The following is a 21418-nucleotide window of genomic DNA, read 5'->3' as shown; positions in this document are numbered from 1 at the left end:
CAGAGTGTCAGTAGCACTGTTAGCATCAAGTGATGAGAACTGATTAAGGGAAGGAAGTGAAGATGAACCATAGCACATAGACAAGAGAGTGAGCGTAGGTTGCATCAAAAGGTGACGTGGAGGAGTATGTGTTGTGTCAGGAACTATGTTGAAGTTAAGAGTGAGGAGGAAGTGATCCGAGGTGTGCAGTGAAGTAAACCGCACATTATCAGTGGAGCAGTGGCATTTGTAAATAAAGCCCAATTGGTTACCCGATTTGTGAGCAGCCACAGTTAAAACACACTTGAGATCAAAAGAGGCAAGCAGAGTGTGGAAGTCTGCAGCCTGAGGTTTATCTAGGTGGATGTTGAAGTCCCCAAGCATAACCAGAGGAGTGCTCTCCTTAGGGAAGTTTGAGAGCAACACATCTAACTCCTCCAAGAACTTACCTAGCAGACCTGGGGGTGATATAAACAACTACAAAATGGATTTTAAGTGGGTGGGTGATAGTAACTAAATGTGATTCAAAGGAGCTGTTGATACCCAAAGATGGTAAAGGATTAAATTTCCAATCTTTAGGGATAAGCAGACCCATACCGCCACCTCTTCCAGTCAGACAGGGTGTGTGGGGAAAAAAAATAGATACAAATTATTGGAAAGGGCTGCAGGCGTAGCAGTCTCCTCTGGTTTGATCCAGGTCTCTGTCAGGGCCATGAGGTTGAGCCTTAAATGACTATTAATAGATGTAATGAAATTTGCCTTGTTTACCACAGGCTGGCAATTCCAGAGACCAATAGGAAAATAAGTAGTGTATTAGCAGACATAGGCAAAATGTGCAGGTTATCTGGATTGCGCTGCCTACAGTGTGTGGTTTGTAATAGTAGGGGTTTGGAAACACAAAGTATATAATCATAAAAATAAAAACAGGAGTGAAATAAATTGTAGAAAAGAGGATGAATAAGAAGCAATACTCCTGTCCCTTTCCAGGATTATTACTCGGTGGAGTCGCACAGGTAGAGTCGCCAGCAATTTGGTAGAATCACTTCTCTGCTGCGGTATACTAACCATTTCTATCTTTTATTTTTTTTTATTTTTTTTTTTTTTACCAATCTGATATACCATAATTGAATTAAACAGGACATGCTTTACCATTTAACACAACAAAGGGCCAAGCAAGCACACAAAACTGACAAGGCATGTGATACAGCACGTCAATGGATCAAATGGGTGTCAGTGTTCAAGTTTTTGAAAACAATTACATTATCATCAATATACAAAAATGTGAATTTTGAAAACTGTGATGATAGGTATTTGCGCAAGAGTAGTGTTTCTTTACAAAGTGACATTGCCAACTACTGGCCTGGCGTACAGCATATTTAGTAAATGTTGAGGATCCGTGTGAATGGGTATCATTTTGAGGATGTTTTCATCTGTATGCAGAACTTTTCAAAGACTCAAAGGAAAAGCTTTATAAACGTGCTATTATGTAACAATCAATGGAGCTGATTTTTTAAGCCAATTCCAGGTTTAAATTCATATTTATAGCTATCCATTTGGCAGATGCTTTTACCCAAACTTTCTACAAACAGGATTTAAGATCTTAAAGGTTTTCGATAATTGTTATATCAAGTAAGGATTTGCCTCTATAATACAAATTTGAAAATAATAATAATAATAATGAGGAAAAAACAAAAACAAAACTTAAGATCAACAGATTTTACCTAGGATAAAGATAGGATTTTTCTTTATTATGGTCCCCTAGATTGCTTGTTAGTAGTTTTACCTTGAATTAATAAAAATATATATATTTTTTTTTTTTCTGTTTTAATATAAAATCAGGAACGACAAAAAAGTGAGAGAGAGAGAGATTTTACGGGAAGTGAAAGTGCTGCCTCGAATAACAGTCCAGAGATTTCCTGAAATGGATGGAATAAGATCAAACAATCAGACTATACAGTATAGTGAAGTCACAGAGTAAACCAGAGTAAAAGGTGTAAAGGAACTAAAAATAACACAAGTCAGTCACAATATTCCATGCAAACATAGTTAAAAAACTGTACCCTCTTGTCTGTGCAACTGTCTTTTGACTTTCATTTGCTCTTCTTTCTCTTGACATTCATGGTCTCTCAGCGCTGCCTTGTAGCCTGCCACCCAAGCCTCATAGGCCAACTGTTGATGAAAAAGAAAATGTCTTGAAGCTGTATTTGCATCCACACTAGCTTACAATACATATGCTGCTGTGAGTTAACTACAGTGTGTACAAAATTATTATGAAAGTTTATGTGCTCAAGTATCATTAATGAGGTACTTGAGTGGAATATACAGTGCATATACAGTGCATGCATAATTACTATTGCAAGTGGATATTGTGTCATGGAAAGCTCTGAGTCAAGATAGCAGATCTTGTATAACATACAAAACCTGCACAAACAAAAGCTGAGAGAACATGGTATATATATACCCTGCGTTCCATTCGGAAGGGCTCATCCCTATGCCCTAATCCCTTCAAAGGGTTTACCCTCCGGAGTGAGAGTTTTTTTTTTTTTAAGCACATTTTACCAATACCAAACCACATCCATCTTAATAACTACTATTAATTTTGTATTTAATAATTTATAAGTGATATATGATTGTTAACAAGGGCTAGAAGTGAAAAATGCCTTATACTCAGGTGTGCATAATTATTAAGCAGGTTTTCTTTTACAGGTAAAATGCGCCAAAAATAAATTTAACTCACACTGAAAAGTCAAAAAAAAATTACATGCCCATGAGAAATATTCAAAACTAATGCAATACAAAAACTGCAAAATTAAACAATGAGACCACTGGACAGCAAAATTGTATATTTCTCCATAGCAGACCCGTACACTAAGATGCCATCATATATATAACGGTGCCTTCATTTTCCTCTGGAAAATCTTGGGTGCTGATGTAATGCTGAAAGATAGCCTCTTGAAGCAAAATCTCCTTAGCAGCGTAATAAATGCTGTGAGTCTGAGTCTTCTCATACAGAGGGATCTGCCAGAACCCACTCGCTGCATCCATGTTGGAGAAACCTGTGAAGAATGTCATCCAACGCAGGGAGAACAAACTTTCTCTTTGCATGCTCTCATTTAACCTTTTAAGGTTGGAATATTACAAGGGGTGGTAATGCTATGTAGCTATGCATTCTCTTTTAGCTCTATCTTACCAAAGTCCTAACTCACCTCATACACTCACTTCCTGTACGTACTCTTATCAGTCCTAGGTGGAATCTGTTCTCACCAAGGATCTCTTATTGATGAATTAACAACTCGCATGCCATCTCCTCCACTGTAGACAGCAGTGACTGCAGTCACTGTGTGCCACTCTTATTCCGGGCGACCTCAATTGCACAATGGAAATACTTTTGCATCAGATGATGCTATGCATTGAGTGGAGACTCTATCTACAGATGGACAAGCTGACTGATGTGGACTTGAATCGGCAAAGCACAGGTAGAACTGATTGAAAAAAGAAAGAAAAAAAGAACTTGTGATGTGACATGTGGCCAAGTATGATGTCCTGCACTCAGAATATGTGCTCTGCATTTAACCCATCCAAGTGCACACAGAAGGTGAGTGGTAAAGACACACACACACACACACACACACACACACACACACACACACACACACACACACACACACCATGAACACACACCTGGAGCAGTGGGTAGCCATTTTTGCTGCAGCGCCTGGGGAGTAATTGGGGGTTTCAGTGCCTTGTGCGAGGGCACCTCAGTCATGGGTATTGAAGGTGGAAGAGAGCGCCATTTCTTTCACTCCCCCCTTAAACAACTTAGGTACTGAGACTCAAACCCACAACCTTAAAGTTAGAGATACACTGATTGCAATATTCTTGGCCGATTCTGATTTCCAATCTTTTTGTGTGACCCTGCCGATACCGATTTTCTTTCTAAAAACTATAATTGACAGCATATACAAACAAAAATCAAAACTTTTTTTCAATGCAAAATAAATAAATATATAAATAATAAATTGTTTACATAAAATAAATTATTAAACATGACAATTCCCCTAATCTGGACGGATGTTCTCTCACTTAAACAGCTCTCAAAATAAAGTGTTCTGTGACTGGAATGAGGTAGAAATAACAATTAACTGAAAATGAGTTGCTGTGTACACTAAAAAAACATAAAACAAAACAAAAAAAGATTTATTGATGCTGTTCACTTTATTTAAATACTTTATTTAATTTTGATTTAACACCATTATATCAGGTTTCCCATTCAAACACAACTGCATCATGTTAAACTGACTTGAAACCGTTACTTTTTGGCTTGTTTCAATCAATTCAATCAAGAAATTAATTTAATATAGCTCATAGCTCACTCAAAGGGTCATAAAAAAGAACAGGTAAGCATTTCAAACTTCTTTATTCCTATTTAAAGCACTTTTGAATGTTTATGATTTATTGTCGTATCTTATTATTTGAAGATTAACCAACTCAACCATTGCATCAAAATGTTGTGCTTTTCTCAGTTGGACACAGACAAACACGTCCCGTGACTTTTGTTTTTTAAACCATGGAGATGGCTGACAGACCATCTTCCACATCTCTAAGTTAACCGTCACTTGCACCACAGAAACTAAAGCAGCAGGTAAGACAAACCCACCCATTCATTAAATTATATATATTTTTACTTTTTGTCAATGATTATTTATGATCCGCTTCACCAGTTTCATCTAGCATATCCATGTGATGCTAATTAAGTTTATTATATTAGCCAAAGCCCCTGCAAACAAACCAACTCAAGGAGCGTTTATGATGGCTGTTTTGCTAACGTTATTTAACTGAACTGCTATTTTTCCAGATGTAATGATGAACAGAAATGTCTTGCAGCACAAATGGGGGTGGGGCTTTTGAAGCAATACACTATTTTTAGACTGAAATCGAAACCTAAACATCGATCAACTCATGCATACACAGCCCAGAGAAATATTGGTTCTTTCACACTACATGAATGACAATCATGACATCCAAGGACCTATGATGTTTGATGTAATGTAGTGTGCCACCATGTTTGATTCAGGCTGTATTGGCAAAGTGAATAACATGTTATATTTCAGTCTGTCTATGATTCAAAGTCATTTTGTATTGCTTCAGAAGATTATCAGTTAAGACTTTAAAATTCTAGTTATAGTAGACTTTCTTAATATGGATTATATATATAAAAAAATATATTTTGTGTTATTTTTCCACTTGCACATATCCTGAAGTTGCTTTGAGTTTGTATAAAGGTGTCAGGTAATCGTTAATGCTAGGTTTTCAGTGGTTTAAAGCTGTCGTATTAATAATAATAATAATAATAATAATAAACTGTCCATAAATGTTGCTTAATTGTGAGTTAAATCGCCCTGATTTTGTGTTCTGTCTTCAAGGACAAAAATATGATGCCTTGATGTCATTCGAACAATAATCCTGTCATGTCTATTAACATTCTGAAAGGACGAGTCAGCAGATGTTTTCAAGACACAAGGTAGGACACGTGTAAGCACTACATTATATTTACTTTTCAACATTTTAACCTTTTAGCTGACATCAGCATAAATGCATGGCTAGGATAGTCTACTTTAAAAATGAAAATTGTCACGATTTCTGCACCCTCATTTTGTTCCAAGTTCATGTTGTGAAAATTACTACAAGTTTTTGAAAAGTACTACAGGGTTTTAACCTGTTAACCTGCTGCCCCCAGCTGCGCTGCCTTCAATGCTCTCTGCCGGACTGCCATCCTGGACTGGACTCTGTAGCCGTTCACTCAGCCTGCCTGTCTACAAGTCTTATCCCTGCCTTCTGTTTGAGCTGTGTCCAATCCTCTCCTCACCATCTCTTGTCATGTCAGTAGTGTTGTAAATAAACTGTGATCACTCATCCTGCATGTGAGTCCTCTGTCATAGAATCCCTGACAATTTGTTTCTCAGAGTGCTTGTTTCAGTGATTGACTTTGGTAAAATGTGAATTTCACGTCGTAATTTGAAGGTGAACTCGTTTGAGTTATAAGAACATATCAAAACCCTGAAATAACACTTCGAACAATAAGCCAGTGTCAGAAATGAACTTTCCCATAGGGGGCAACTGATTTTCAGTTGTTTTTTTGGGGTTTTTTTACATTTTACCTTTTGTATCTCCTCTTTAATGAATTTTTTTTACATCAAATAAATTAGAATAATATGACAATTAGGGGTGTGCCCGAAGCCGAGTACCTTATTCGGAAAGGCACGGATAATGGCTTTTAAAACGAATAACGGATAATGAATAATTCTGCCCAAATATTAGCCGTGTTTGCTAGATTCACAGTTGAGCCAGGGGATCAGCTCAATATTTTACACAAACCTCTAAATTCACGGAATGATGAGTGTGTGAAGTGTATGGAAGAAAAGATTGAGCGCAAATCAAACACAGCTTGCTGTTGCCTCTCCGTGCATCTCTCATATATCAGAGATTGGCAAGAGTAATATTACCTAAAATAATACATCATACATGTTCTAGTATTTGTGTATATTTAAAAGGCAATGATTTAAACCTTATAGGCTACAATATGATAGGCTACACTAATGAATGGAATAAGCACAGTGCGATCACCAATCAAACAGCCGCGTTGCGCGTCTCTCAAAAACCAAACCAGCTCTCTGTCAAGAGTAGGCTAATAATGAACTTAGATACAGATACATTTTCTAGTAGGCCTACATGTTTGCTTCTTTATCTTTTGCTGGTTTGCGGTGGGGGGTGGGGTTGTGTTGGGTTTGGATTGGGTCCCAATCCCTACAGATCGCAGTCCGGGGGGTGTTGGTTTCCCCCCTGCATGCATATCACTTTCTGGTAGAATCCCCCTCGGTAGAAATCGCGATCGCGTTCCCGGTAGAAATTTACGCCCTAGCCTGGCATGTGTTCGACAGCTTAACAGAATTACTGGCCCGAGTCGAGCCCGTCTTTTTTCTCATTCTCCCAAATCAGATTATAATACTGTTTCAGCTATTAAAATAGTTCAGTTTTGTATGTAATGGCAAAGTGATTATATTTCGTTTAATTTTTTTAAGTTAATTTAGAAAAACGTTTGGAGCATTTTTTTGTTCTTTCTTATGGTAACGACCAAGCGGCCAGCGGCAGACCGGCAGGCTAATCATAGCCTATGTTTGATCAATTTAGACTTCTCAAATCATCACGACTTGCCTAAAATAAAATCTATAGATATACTATAACAGTTCAAGCATATAACAGTGTTTAAACGTTAAACCTAGATAAATGTGTGCTGCATCTGATAGTTTGTGCGGAGTGTGGAAGCTAAAGCACAGGACATGGAGGCACCAGCGCAATCAATTGCATTTTTTTTTTCAATGGAAACAACTTAAAATACGCCGTAATTTTTGGTCATAAAGGTAAGAGTAATACATCATTCGGAACTGTAAAGGGTCTACTTTTATTTGTGTGAACTCACAATATCAACAAAACGTCGTGCTTTTAAGAAAACAATGATGCGCTTTCTGCCGTCTTGTCTTGAACAGTAGCGCTTCACAAAAATGAACCGAAAGTCAGCGAATACATGCCTCACAGACATGATAAATATATCTATAGAAAGCTTTAAATTATTACTTAACGAAATAAATCAAATCGAAAACAAAAACCGTGAAGATGCACTTCTCTCTAAAGTCAAGTCAAGTCACTTTATTTATATAGCGCTTTTAACAATACAGATTGTGTCAAAGCACTTAACAGTATCAAATTAGAGGATAGAGTGTCAGTAATGTATAATGATAAGATTAAACACTCAATTTTCAATTTTCAGTTAAAGGCGCATCTAATGAGGAGACGGAGAGTCAGGATCATCATCTTCATCTTTGCGACCCGATCGAAGCCTGGCCCTAGAGGCATAAAAAAGTCGGGACCTGTTGGGCCCGGGCTGAAAAGCAGGGTTCTAGCGTTCCCCTCATATAAACACATCTATATGTAATCGGTGATCCGGCCTATCCCTTGAAAAAATGGCTGATCAAAGCATTCCCTAACAGTGTTACACTCAGCCAAGAAAAGAGACACTTCAACCATCGGTTGAGCTCGGCAAGGATAGTTGTGGAGAATGCATTTGGACGCCTTAAAGGAAGGTGGAGATGCTTACTGAAGAGAAATGACATTAACATTGACACTGTGTCAGATGTAGTGCTGGCCTGCTGTGTTCTGCATAATTTCTGTGAATTCCACCGTGAGCAATACCTGGACAACTGGGCATGTCCCCAAGAATGCGTGGAAAGACCTGTTGTTGACAACAGGGATGACAGTGCATCTGCTGTTTCCATTCGTGATGCCTTGCTGACCATTGTTTGCAGGAACCAGTTGCTGTATTAATGTAAACTGTAAAACTTTAAGTTTGCAACAAAAATTGTAAACGTGGCATTAATGAATTCAGCGAAAATGTTTTTAAAGTAATTGTTACATTTGTTTTGTTCTGTTACTTTTTTTAAAATATAAAACAGATTAATACAGACAACTACAATAGAACAGAAGTCTGAACAATTGAACAAATAGGCTACTACAAGTATGGGGTTTAGTCACAGAACAATAAATAATACAGAAAAATAATTACAACATTCTATAAATGCATAAATACATTTTAAAACTATTAAATAAATAATATAATTAATAATAAATAAATTCATTCAAACATTCATTTGTTGATGAACAGTACTCATTTTTTTCATGCTTTAACATTTCAGGCTTCAGAACTTAGTTATACTGGATTAAAAAAATTAAATGAGAATATACATAAATCAAGTAAAATGCCTGCATTACAAGCCTAGTCACCATCAAGGTTTTATAAGTAGGTCATCACCCTTTCATAAGGCTCCTCCTCATCACTATAACTGTGTGGCACTGTGGATGGTGCAGCATCTCGTGAGGCAACATGAACTGATGATGTTCCAGACCTCCATTGGTGAGTAAAGGGCTGACGAACGGTTGACTGGGCACCATGTGGAGGAAATATACTTGCTAAGATGTTGCCAAACTGACTAACAGCATACTGTTGCATTGCCCGCATCTCCCTGGTCATTTCCAACACTGTTTGTCTGTGCTGAAGTTCTGCCTCCTTCTCCCACTCCCTCTGCATTTGCAGTAGTTGTTCCTCTCTGGCAAAGAACTTTTCCTCTGACTCGTTGAGGTGATTTAGGAATGCAGCACTCATTGCCTGAGCATGGTCTGCCTTAGACATTTTTCTTTTTTTCGCAGGGGGATGGCTTGTCAGTTGGAGATTGCGCTCTTTCCTCTGTCTGTGTCAAGCATCCAACATCATTTACCGGCAAAGCACAGGGACGATGTCCCCAGATATTATCACACAGATCATAATAAGCGAATGACTTGGCAGTCATGCCACTCGTGTTGTTGTGGTCTTTTGTTTTTAGGTAAACACTTTTAAGACTTTTGAGCTTAGCCGTAACCTGCTTCTTATCTCTCTGCACACCGCAAAGTCGAAGCCTCTCAGCAATAGTACAGTATACATTGCTGTCTCTTACAGTTCCGTCAATTTGCCGGGTAATTTCCTCCTCTGCTCTTATTAAAAGAAGCTCCTTTACTTCTTTGTTGGACCAGTTGTTTCCCCTATTAGTAGACATTTTTTTTATTTTTAATTAATGTTAGCTAAAACAAATGGCGCTAGCGGTGTTTTTGGCTCGAACAGACAGGCGTCCTTTGGGTTGTCATGACAACGACGCTGTTTAGAGCGGCACTGTTTCGCGTTTCATTTTCACTGAATCAAAACAGCATTGCGTCGTCTTTGATACTAGGGACTGAGGTGGGTCAGACCCGGCGTATTTTAGGTCTGCTTTTATGCGGCATTGCGTCTTTACACTGAATTCTGAGCAGACACAGACCCGCTTTAGAGCAGCATTAAATCGACTGTGTAAAGATGCCCTAATGGGCTTCAGTGTGTTTAGATTTAAGTTTTGACAGTTGGAGCTTGCAAGGTCTTGGCTCATCTGAACATTCCGTCAATATAAGTCTATGACATTTTTTATGATTTTTAATCTTCATTTTTATGAAAACCGTGAGTCGGATCAGTTAGAAAAGATATAGCACACCCGGCGAGATCAGTCTGAAGATCTGGGATGAGTTTGGAGTTTGTAGAGTTAAAGCTCTAGGAGTAGCAGTCAGAAATTTTAGTCTAAGAAAAAGAATAATAATAACTAGAATGTACATTTCCTGAAGAAAATGTGAGTGGTGCTTGCCGTGGCAAAACTCGGCGCTGGGCAGATACTACAGTGTTCTGCGCGATTGTAGAGAGCCAACTCCCATGTCTGTATGATGTTGTGGAGCTGAGATATGGCTTCTTTATGTTGCTATACGGTTGCTAGGGTTCTCTATGTGGTTGCTAGGGTGTAGCTGCACAGTTGTCATGGTGATACTTACAGAATGGTTTTTCAGCCCAAACAAAAGAGGCCACCCCCATATCTATACCACTTTCTGGTGCTGAGCAATTGCTTATTCATGTGTTTGTTCAGTTGCTAAGGTACTCTAAATGGTTGCTATGGTGTGCTATACAGTTTATGGGATGATATTTAAAGACTATTTGACAGTCTGAATCAACAGAGCCCAACCCTATGTTTCTACAATCTTTTGGTGCTGAAAATTTTTGGTTAATGTCATTTTATGGTTGCTAGGGTGCTTTAAGTGGTTGCTAGGATGTGGCTATGAAGTTGTTATGTCACTACTTATTGGCTGCTTGATAGGCCAAGTCAAATGAACCTACCCCCAAGCCACTGTGACTTTACTGATCCAAAGATATGATCTCACAAATTTTATGCCAATGTTAAGTCTATGGGATTTTTTTGCCCAAATTTTTCGCATACTGTATGATCATCGTACGCCCGATCGCTTAGAAAAGATATAGCACACCTCTCCTCAATGAGCCGGTCGATTTGACACCTCATTCATGGGTCTACGACAAATGGTGTAGGAGGAGTAGCGTGCCGAAATGTTGTCAGGGCGAATAGTAATAATAATACTAGAATGTACATTTCCTGAAGAAAATGTGAGTGGTGCTTGCAGTGGCAAAATTCGGCGCTGGGCAGATACTACAGTGTTCTGCGCGATTGAAGAGAGCCAACTCTCATGTCTGTATGATGTTGTGGAGCTGAGTTATGGCTTCTTTATGTTGCTATACGGTTGCTAAGGTGTAACTGCACAGTCGCCATGGTGATACTTACAGACTGGTTTTTCAGCCCAAACAAAAGAGGCCACCCCCATATCTATACCACTTTCTGGTGCTGACATATGACTTATTCATGTGTTTGTACGGTTGTTAGGGAACTCTATATGGTTGTTAGGGTGTGCTTATACATTTTATGGGATGATATTTAAAGATTATTTGCCAGTCTGAGTTAAAAAAGCCCAACTCCACGTTTCTACAGTATTGTGGTGCTGAGAAGCGGCTTGTTAATGTTGTTATACAGTTGCTAGGGTGCTTAAAGTAGTTGCTAGGGCGTGGCTATGAAGTTGTTATGTCACTAGTTATTGGCTGCTTGATAGGCCAAGTTAAATGAGCCCACCCCCAAGCCTCTGTGACTTCCTGATCCAAAGATATGATCTCACAAATTTGATACCAATGTTAAACCTATGGGATTTTTTGCCCAAATTTTTCGCATACTGTATGATCATCGTACGCCCGATCACTTAGAAAAGATATAGCACACCTCTCGTCAATGAGCCGGTTGATTTGGCACCTCATTCATGGGTCTACGACAAACTTTGTAGGAGGAGTAGCGTGCCAAAGTTTTGTCAGGGCGAATAGTAATAACAATACTAGAATGTACATTTCCTGAAGAAAATGTGAGTGGTGCTTGCAGTGGCAAAACTCGGCACTGGGCAGATACTACCGTGTTCTGCGCGATTGAAGAGAGCCAACTCTCATGTCTGTATGATGTTGTGGAGCTGAGTTATGGCTTCTTTATGTTGCTATACGGTTGCTAAGGTGTAACTGCACAGTCGCCATGGTGATACTTACAGACTGGTTTTTCAGCCCAAACAAAAGAGGCCACCCCCATATCTATACCACTTTCTGGTGCTGACATATGACTTATTCATGTGTTTGTACGGTTGTTAGGGAACTCTATATGGTTGTTAGGGTGTGCTTATACAGTTTATGAGATTACATTTAAAGATTATTTGCCAGTCTGAGTTAAAAAAGCCCAACTCCACGTTTCTACAGTATTGTGGTGCTGAGAAGCGGCTTGTTAATGTTGTTATACAGTTGCTAGGGTGCTTTAAGTGGTTGCTAGGGCGTGGCTATGAAGTTGTTATGTCACTACTTATTGGCTGCTTGATAGGCCAAGTTAAATGAGCCCACCCCAAGCCTCTGTGACCTCCTGATCCAAAGATATAATCTCACTAATTTTGTGCCAATGTTAAGTCTATGGGATTTTTTGCCCAAATTTTTTCATCCACCAGATGAACATCATACACTCAATTACTTATAAAAGATATAGCACACCTCTCCTCAATATGTTGCATGATTTGACACCTCATTCATGGGTCTACGACAAAAGGTGCAGGAGGAGTAGCGTGCCGAAGTTTTGTCAGGGCGAATAGTAATAATAATACTAGAATGTACATTTCCTGAAGAAAATGTGAGTGGTGCTTGCAGTGGCAAAACTCGGCACTGGGCAGATACTACAGTGTTCTGCGCGATTGTAGAGAGCCAACCCCATGTCTGTATGATGTTGTGGAGCTGAGATATGGCTTTATGTTGCTAAACGGTTGCTAGGGTTCTCTATGTGGTTGCTAGGGTGTATCTGCACAGTCACCATGGTGATACTTACAGACTGGTTTTTCAGCCCAAACAAAAGAGGCCACCCCATATCTATACCACTTTCTGGTGCTGAGAAATTGCTTATTCATGAGTTTGTTCAGTTGCTAAGGTACTCTGAATGGTTGCTATGGTGTGACTATACAGTTTATGGGATGATATTTAAAGACTATTTGACAGTCTGAATCAACAGAGCCCAACCCCATGTTTCTACAATGTTTTGGTGCTGGAAAATTGTTTGTTAATGTCCTTTACGGTTGCTAGGGTGCTGTAAGTGGTTGCTAGGGCATAGCTATGAAGTTGTCATGTCAGTACTTATTGGCTGCTTGATAGGCCGAGTCAAAAGAGCCCTCCCCCAAGTCTCTGTGACCTCCTGATCCAAAGATATAATCTCACTAATTTTGTGCCAATGTTAAGTCTATGGGACTTTTTCGCCCAAATTTTTTCATCCACCAGATGAACATCGTACACTCAATTACTTATAAAAGATATAGCACACCTCTCCTCAATATGTTGCATGATTTGACACCTCATTCATGGGTCTACGACAAAAGGTGCAGGAGGAGTAGCGTGCCAAAGTTTTGTCAGGGCGAATAGTAATAACAATACTAGAATGTACATTTCCTGAAGAAAATGTGAGTGGTGCTTGCAGTGGCAAAACTCGGCACTGGGCAGATACTACAGTGTTCTGCGCGATTGAAGAGAGCCAACTCTCATGTCTGTATGATGTTGTGGAGCTGAGTTATGGCTTCTTTATGTTGCTATACGGTTGCTAAGGTGTAACTGCACAGTCGCCATGGTGATACTTACAGACTGGTTTTTCAGCCCAAACAAAAGAGGCCACCCCCATATCTATACCACTTTCTGGTGCTGACATATGACTTATTCATGTGTTTGTACGGTTGTTAGGGTACTCTATATGGTTGCTAGGGTGTGCTTATACATTTTATGGGATGATATTTAAAGATTATTTGCCAGTCTGAGTTAAAAAAGCCCAACTCCACTTCTACAGTATTGTGGTGCTGAGAAGCGGCTTGTTAATGTTGTTATACAGTTGCTAGGGTGCTTAAAGTAGTTGCTAGGGCGTGGCTATGAAGTTGTTATGTCACTAGTTATTGGCTGCTTGATAGGCCAAGTTAAATGAGCCCACCCCAAGCCTCTGTGACCTCCTGATCCAAAGATATAATCTCACTAATTTTGTGCCAATGTTAAGTCTATGGGACTTTTTCGCCCAAATTTTTTCATCCACCAGATGAACATCATACACTCAATTACTTATAAAAGATATAGCACACCTCTCCTCAATATGTTGCATGATTTGACACCTCATTCATGGGTCTGTGACAAACGGTGCAGGAGGAGTAGCGTGCCAAAAGTTTTGTCAGGGCGAATAGTAATAATAATACTAGAATGTACATTTCCTGAAGAAAATGTGAGTGGTGCTTGCAGTGGCAAAACTCGGCACTGGGCAGATACTACAGTGTTCTGCGCGATTGTAGAGAGCCAACCCCATGTCTGTATGATGTTGTGGAGCTGAGATATGGCTTTATGTTGCTAAACGGTTGCTAGGGTTCTCTATGTGGTTGCTAGGGTGTATCTGCACAGTCACCATGGTGATACTTACAGACTGGTTTTTCAGCCCAAACAAAAGAGGCCACCCCCATATCTATACCACTTTCTGGTGCTGAGAAATTGCTTATTCATGAGTTTGTTCAGTTGCTAAGGTACTCTGAATGGTTGCTATGGTGTGACTATACAATTTATGGCATGATATTTAAAGACTATTTGACAGTCTGAATCCACTGAGCCCAACGCCATGTTTCTACAATGTTTTGGTGCTGGAAAATTGTTTGTTAATGTCCTTTACGGTTGCTAGGGTGCTGTAAGTGGTTGCTAGGGCATAGGTATGAAGTTGTCATGTCAGTACTTATTGGCTGCTTGATAGGCCAAGTTAAATGAGCCCACCCCAAGCCTCTGTGACCTCCTGATCCAAAGATATAATCTCACTAATTTTGTGCCAATGTTAAGTCTATGGGACTTTTTCGCCCAAATTTTTTCATCCATCAGACGAACATCGTACACTCAATTACTTATAAAACATATAGCACACCTCTATAACTGGGAGGTTACTAAGCATATTGCTAAGCGGTTGGTAGTTATCACACATCATTACTATGTAGATTTATAGAGTTATTCGTATGTTCTTAGTCTGATTTAACACTTAGCTAATCACTATTAGCATGTAGCTATTCACTGCTAGCATGTGTAGCATGCATGAGGGAAGTCCTGTTTGCGATCACGAGTCAAAAGAGCAAAACCTGCATGTTTATATGACACTTTTATCCAAAGATATCCCTTTTGATCTGTTTTCAATGGAGGTCTATGGGGTGGTTGCTAGGGTGCTGTAAGTGGTTGCTAGGGTGTGGCTATGAAGGTCATAGGTCATTACTTATTGGTTACTTAAAAGAGGAGTCAAATGAGTGTGTGTGAGTTACAGAGACAGAGAGAGAAGGCTCTAAGGGCCTGCGTGTGTGTGTGTGAGAAAGTGACAGTTGAGATTCAAATTCACAAACATTCCGCCAATGTAAGTCAATGGGATTTTTGCCCACTTTTTCGTCCGCTGTGTGAACATCATAGGGCCGATCGCTTAGAAAAGATATAGCCCACATCTCCTCAATGAGCCGGTCGATTTGACACCTCATTCATGGGTCTGTGACAAACGGTGCAGGAGGAGTAGCGAATCAAGTTTTGTCCAGAAGAAGAAGAAGAAGAAGCAGAATAATAATAATAAGTATGCAAGAGAATAATAGTGATGCCTTGCCTTTGGCAAGCACCACTAACTAGAATGTACATTTCCTGAAGAAAATGTGAGTGGTGCTTGCAGTGGCAAAACTTGCCCCTCGGTTGCTATGTGGTTGCTAGGGTACCGGGGTGGTTGCTAGGGTGTTGCTAAGGAGTTGCTAGGGTACCCAGGGTGGTTGCTAGGGTACCCAGGGTGGTTGCTAGGGTGTTGCTATGCGGTTGCTAGGGTACCGGGGTGGTTGCTAGGGTGTTGCTATGCGGTTGCTAGGGTACCCGGGGTGGTTGCTAGGGTACCGGGGTGGTTGCTAGGGTGTGGCTATGAAGGTCATAGGTCATTACTTATTGGTTACTTAAAAGAGGAGTCAAATGAGTGTGTGAGTTACAGAGAGAGAGAGAAGGCTCTAAGGGCCTGCGTGTGTGTGTGTGAGAAAGTGACAGTTGAGATTCAAATTCACAAACATTCCACCATTGTAAATCAATGGGATTTTTGCCCACTTTTTCGTCCGCTGTGTGAACATCGTAGGTCCGCTTGCTTAAAAAGATATAGCACACCTCTATAACTGGGAGGTTACTAAGCATATTGCTAAGCGGTTGGTAGTTATCACACATCATTACTATGTAGATTTATAGAGTTATTCGTATGTTCTTAGTCTGATTTAACACTTAGCTAATCACTATTAGCATGTAGCTATTCACTGCTAGCATGTGTAGCATGTTTAAGTCCTATTTGTTAGCATGAGTCAAAAGAGCAAAACCTGCATGTTTATATGACACTTTTATCCAAAGATATCCCTTTTGATCTGTTTTCAATGGAGGTCTATGGGTGGTTGCTAGGGTGCTTGATAATGGTTGCTAGGGTACTCTGTTTGGTTGTTAGGAAGTGGCTTGGCAGTTGCCAATGATAATACTCAAAGGCTGTTTGCCAGTATGAATAATATAAACCAACCCCATGTCTCTATGACATTCAGATTTGAAGATATGCCTGTTTGGGTTTGGGTTGCTAGGGTACTCAACATTGGTTGCTAGAGTGGCTAGAAAGTGTCTATGGTGATTCATGATTGGCTGTTTGCTGCCCCAAGTCAAATGAGCCCACCCCATGTCTCTATGATATTCAGATTTAAAGATATGCCTGTTTGGATTTGGGTTGCTAGGGTACTCAACATTGGTTGCTAGAGTGGCTAGAAAGTGTCTATGGTGATTCATGATTGGCTGTTTGCTGCCCCAAGTCAAATGAGCCCACCCCATGTCTCTAAGATATTCAGATTGAAAGATATGGCTGTTTGGGTTTGGGTTGCTAGGGTGCTTGATAATGGTTGCTAGGGCGTGGCAAGGAAGTGTCTATGGTGATTCATGATTGGCTGTTTGCTGCCCAGAGTCAAATGAGCCCTCCCCATGTCTCTATGACACTGTGATCAGAAGATATCCATCTGGGCTTTTATAATGGCAGTCTATGGGATCAGTTGCTAGGGTGCTCTAATTGGTTGCTAGGGCGTGGCTTGATAGCTTCATAATGATCCTGAGAGTCTGATTGGTTGGCTGAGTAAAATGAGCCCACCCCATGTCTCTATGATATTGTGATGCAGAGTTATTTTCAATGCAAAATTCCTATGTAAATTACCATAGTAGGAAAAAGTGCTGTTTCATGGGCCGTCTCACCATAGTATGTCATGGGCAATTTTGGTGTGAGAGCAACTTATAATTGCGGGTATGTTCTACAGCTTGATAGTCTCAAATGTGGTGATTCATAGTTTCAGAGATTTGAGCTCAATAGCCAATGTTAAGTCTATGGGATTTTTGTAGACTCAGATTATCGTACAGATCGCTTATAAAAGATATAGCACATCTCCTCAATGAGTTGGTCGATTTGACTCCTCATTCATGGGTCTGTGACAAACGGTGCAGGAGGAGTAGCGAAAAGTTTTGTCCAGAAGAAGAATAAGAAGAAGCAGAATAATAAGTATGCAAGATAACAATAGTGATGTTTGCCTTTGGCAAGCACCACTAATAGAATGTACATTTCCTGTAGAAAATGTGAGTGGTGCTTGCAGTGGCAAAACTCGGCACTGGGCAGATACTACCGTGTTCTGCGTGATTGTAGAGAGCTAACTCCCATGTCTGTATGATGTTGTGGAGCTGAGATATGGCTTCTTTATGTTGCTATACGGTTGCTAGGGTTCTCTATGTGGTTGCTAGGGTGTAGCTGCACAGTTGTCATGGTGATACTTACAGAATGGTTTTTCAGCCCAAACAAAAGAGGCCACCCCCATATCTATACCACTTTCTGGTGCTGAGAAATTGCTTATTCATGTGTTTGTTCAGTTGCTAAAAAAAAAAAAAAGGACTTGATTCGGTTGTTCTGAAGGTATGTAATTTTTTTTTTTTTACTAATATGGTCTTTGGGGTCAATATGAAAATGAAAATCTATATATATTTTTTTAATTTGTCAAAAAATAATAATAAATCCAGCATAGGTCTGAAAAAAATTTCACACAGAAATGAAGGCCTGGTACTAGATCACAAATGCAATGTAGAAAAGATGCACACACACGAATTTTTATAGAAATTGGCAAATAAAATCAATAAATTCTGCATAAATCTGAAAATGTCCACACAACAAAATCAAAGCCTGATACTAGAGCACAAATGCAATGTGGAACGAGCATACTCACTCACGCACGCACACACACACACTCTCTTACACACATACCGCCATTCATATCTGCTTATTGCAGTTGTTGTTTTTAGTTTAGTTTTTTTTCTTCGTTTTGATTTTATTTACATTTATGTAAAAAAAAAAAAGTTTTTGTGGCATTATTGCAAAGCGAGCACTTCAAAATACATCAAACAAACAAACAAATTCTAACCTTTGGGAAAAATACTGTTTTAATGTATTTTATAATTTTTCAATATATAATTAAAAATATATATCAGAAAAGATGTGAGAGGAGTAACTGACCACTTCCAGAAAATGAATGGCTCTCTATGGGCCTCTGCTGGATATATATGGTCATTACACTATTCTTTCAAAATCTGTGATTTCCACAAGTTTTTCTCTAACCACCAGATGGCAGTATTGTACACCTAACACCTAGATCAATATCCAGAAACAGTTTAAATTAAATTTAGATCATCATTTATGATTTATTCATAAAATGTAATATTTCACATGCAAGCTAATGGTGTAGCTGAGGATTTTTGTGGTAAACAGGTACAAAAGTACTTCATATCTCCCAAAACACAGCATTAATGTATAGATGAGAAGTAAACAAACAAACAAAAAAGATATATTATATGTATGATTAAAAATTTATAAATGTTTTACAATTACTCTTTCAATTTTGGGGTCATATTGCCCCCAAAGGACACAGGTGTAAACAGGAAAAACAGGTCTTATGATTGAAAGGTCTATGTTTGTTTATTTGTTTGTTTGTGTGTGTGTGTGTGTGTGTGTGTGTGTGTGTGAGGCGTGTCTGTGTGTGTGTGTGAGATAGATGAGTTTGAATGGGTTAGAAATAGTACATAGAAGGGAAGTCTGATAGATAGATAGATAGATAGATAGATGAGTTTGATTGGGTTAGAAATAGTACATAGAAGGGAAGGCTGATAGATAGATAGATAGATAGATAGATAAGTAGATAGATAGATAGATGAGTTTGAATGGGTTAGAAATAGTACATAGAAGGGAAGTCTGATTGAGTCTAATGGGCTTCAGTGTGTTTAGATTTAAATTTTGACAGTTGGAGCTGGCAAGGTCAGGGCTCATCTGAACATTCCGTCACTGTAAGTCTATGGGAGTTTTATGATTTTTAATCTTCATTTTTATGAAAACCGTAAGTCTGATCAGTTAGAAAAGATATAGCAACTCAAGTCAGACCAGTCTGAAGATCCGGGCTGAGTTTGGAGTCTGTAGAGTTAAAGCTCTAGGAGGAGTTAGAGTTGTAAATTTAGTCTCAGAAGAATAATAATAATAAGAAGAAGAAGTTTAAATAGGATTTCAGTAAGTTGGCTTTCTCAAGCCAACTTAACTAGAATGTACATTTCCTGAAGAAAATGTGAGTGGTGCTTGCAGTGGCAAAACTCGGCGCTGGGCAGATACTACAGTGTTCCGCGCGATTGTAGAGAGCCAACTCCCATGTCTGTATGATGTTGTGGAGCTGAGATATGACTTCTTTATGTTGATATACGGTTGCTAGGATTCTCTATGTGGTTGCTAGGGTGTAGCTGCACAGTCGCCATGGTGATACTTACAGACTGGTTTTTCAGCCCAAACAAAAGAAGCCACCCCCATATCTATACCACTTTCTGGTGCTGAGAAATTGCTTATTCATGTGTTTGTTCAGTAGCTAAGGTACTCTAAATGGTTGCTATGGTGTGACTATACAATTTATTGGATGATATTTAAAGACTATTTGACAGTCTGAATCAACAGAGCCCAACGCCATGTTTCTACAATGTTTTTGTGCTGAAAAATTGTTTGTTAATGTCATTTTACGGTTGCTAGGGTGCTGTAAGTGGTTGCTAGGGCATAGCTATGAAGTTGTCATGTCAGTACTTATTGGCTGCTTGATAGGCTGAGTCAAATGAGCCCTCCCCCAAGTCTCTGTGACCTCCTGATCCAAAGATATAATCTCACTAATTTTATGCCAATGTTAAGTCTATGGGACTTTTTCGCCAAATTTTTCGTCCACCAGACGAACATCGTACACTCAATTACTTATAAAAGATATAGCACACCTCTCCTCAATGTGTCGATGATTTGACATCTCATTCATGGGTCTACAAAAGGTGCAGGAGGAGTAGCGTCAAGTTTTGTCTGGGCGAATAGTAATAATAATATTAGAATGTACATTTCCTGAAGAAAATGTGAGTGCTTGCAGTGGCAAAACTCAGCACTCAGTTGCTAGGTCGGCATGAGTGTTTTCCACGGCACTGCAGCGGTTGCTAGGAGCCAGGTGGTTGCTAGGTTGTTGCTATGCGGTTGCTAGGGTAATCAGGGTGGTTGCTAAGGTGTTATGTGGTTGCTAGGGTAATCAGGGTGGTTGCTAGGGTAGCCAGGTGGTTGCTAGGATGTTAATATGTGGTTGCTAGGGTACTTGGGATGGTTGCTAGGGTGTTGCTATGCGGTTGCGAGGGTATTCAGGGTGGTTGCTAGGGTACCCAGGATGGTTGCTAGGTGTTGCTAGGCAGTTACTAGTTGTCACAGATCATTACTATGGAGTTTTAGAGAGTTCTTAGTTTGAATTAGCACTTAGCTAATCACTATTAGATGTAGCTATTCACTGCTAGATGTGTAGATGTTTGAAGTCATATTTGTTAGCATGAGTCAAAAGAACCAACTCCCAAGTTTATGACATTCTGATGCAAAGATATAGGACTTGATAAATGGTTGCTAGGTACTCTGTAGGGGTGGTTTGGCAGCTGCCAATGATAATACTAAAGGCTGTGCCAATATGAATAATATAAACCAACCCCATGTCTATAACATTCAGATTTGAAGATATACCTGTTTCGGTTGGGTTAGTGACATTGCTAGGGAGTGACTAGGAAGTGTCTATGGTGATTCATGATTATTGTTTGCTGAGTCAAAGAGCCAACCCCATGTCTCTATGATATTCAGATTGAAAGATATGGCTTTTTGGGTTTGGGTTGCTAGGGTGCTGTAAGTGGTTGCTAGGGCGCTATGAAGTGTCTATGGTGATTTATGATTGGCTTTTGCTCCGAGTCAAATTAAGTTAAATGATCTCACAAATTTTATGCCAATGTTAAGTCTATGGGATTTTTTTGCCCAAATTTTTCGTATGTGATCAT

At 39.5% G+C, this 21418-nt stretch overlaps 1 protein-coding gene across 1 annotated transcript in view; it reads right to left on the bottom strand.

The window, feature by feature from the left end:
• The window catches only part of si:dkey-11f4.7 (piezo-type mechanosensitive ion channel component 2), a 718195-nt gene that overhangs the window by 339685 nt on the left and 357092 nt on the right, over nucleotides 1–21418 (bottom strand). Inside the window, 1 exon segment of the mRNA XM_058786444.1 lies at nucleotides 2040–2148. Coding sequence (XP_058642427.1) covers nucleotides 2040–2148 — 109 coding nt within the window.

The sequence above is a fragment of the Onychostoma macrolepis genome, chromosome 09, assembly GCF_012432095.1.
Source record: "Onychostoma macrolepis isolate SWU-2019 chromosome 09, ASM1243209v1, whole genome shotgun sequence".
Lineage (NCBI taxonomy): Eukaryota > Metazoa > Chordata > Actinopteri > Cypriniformes > Cyprinidae > Onychostoma > Onychostoma macrolepis.
This window is presented reverse-complemented; position numbering and strand designations above follow the sequence as displayed.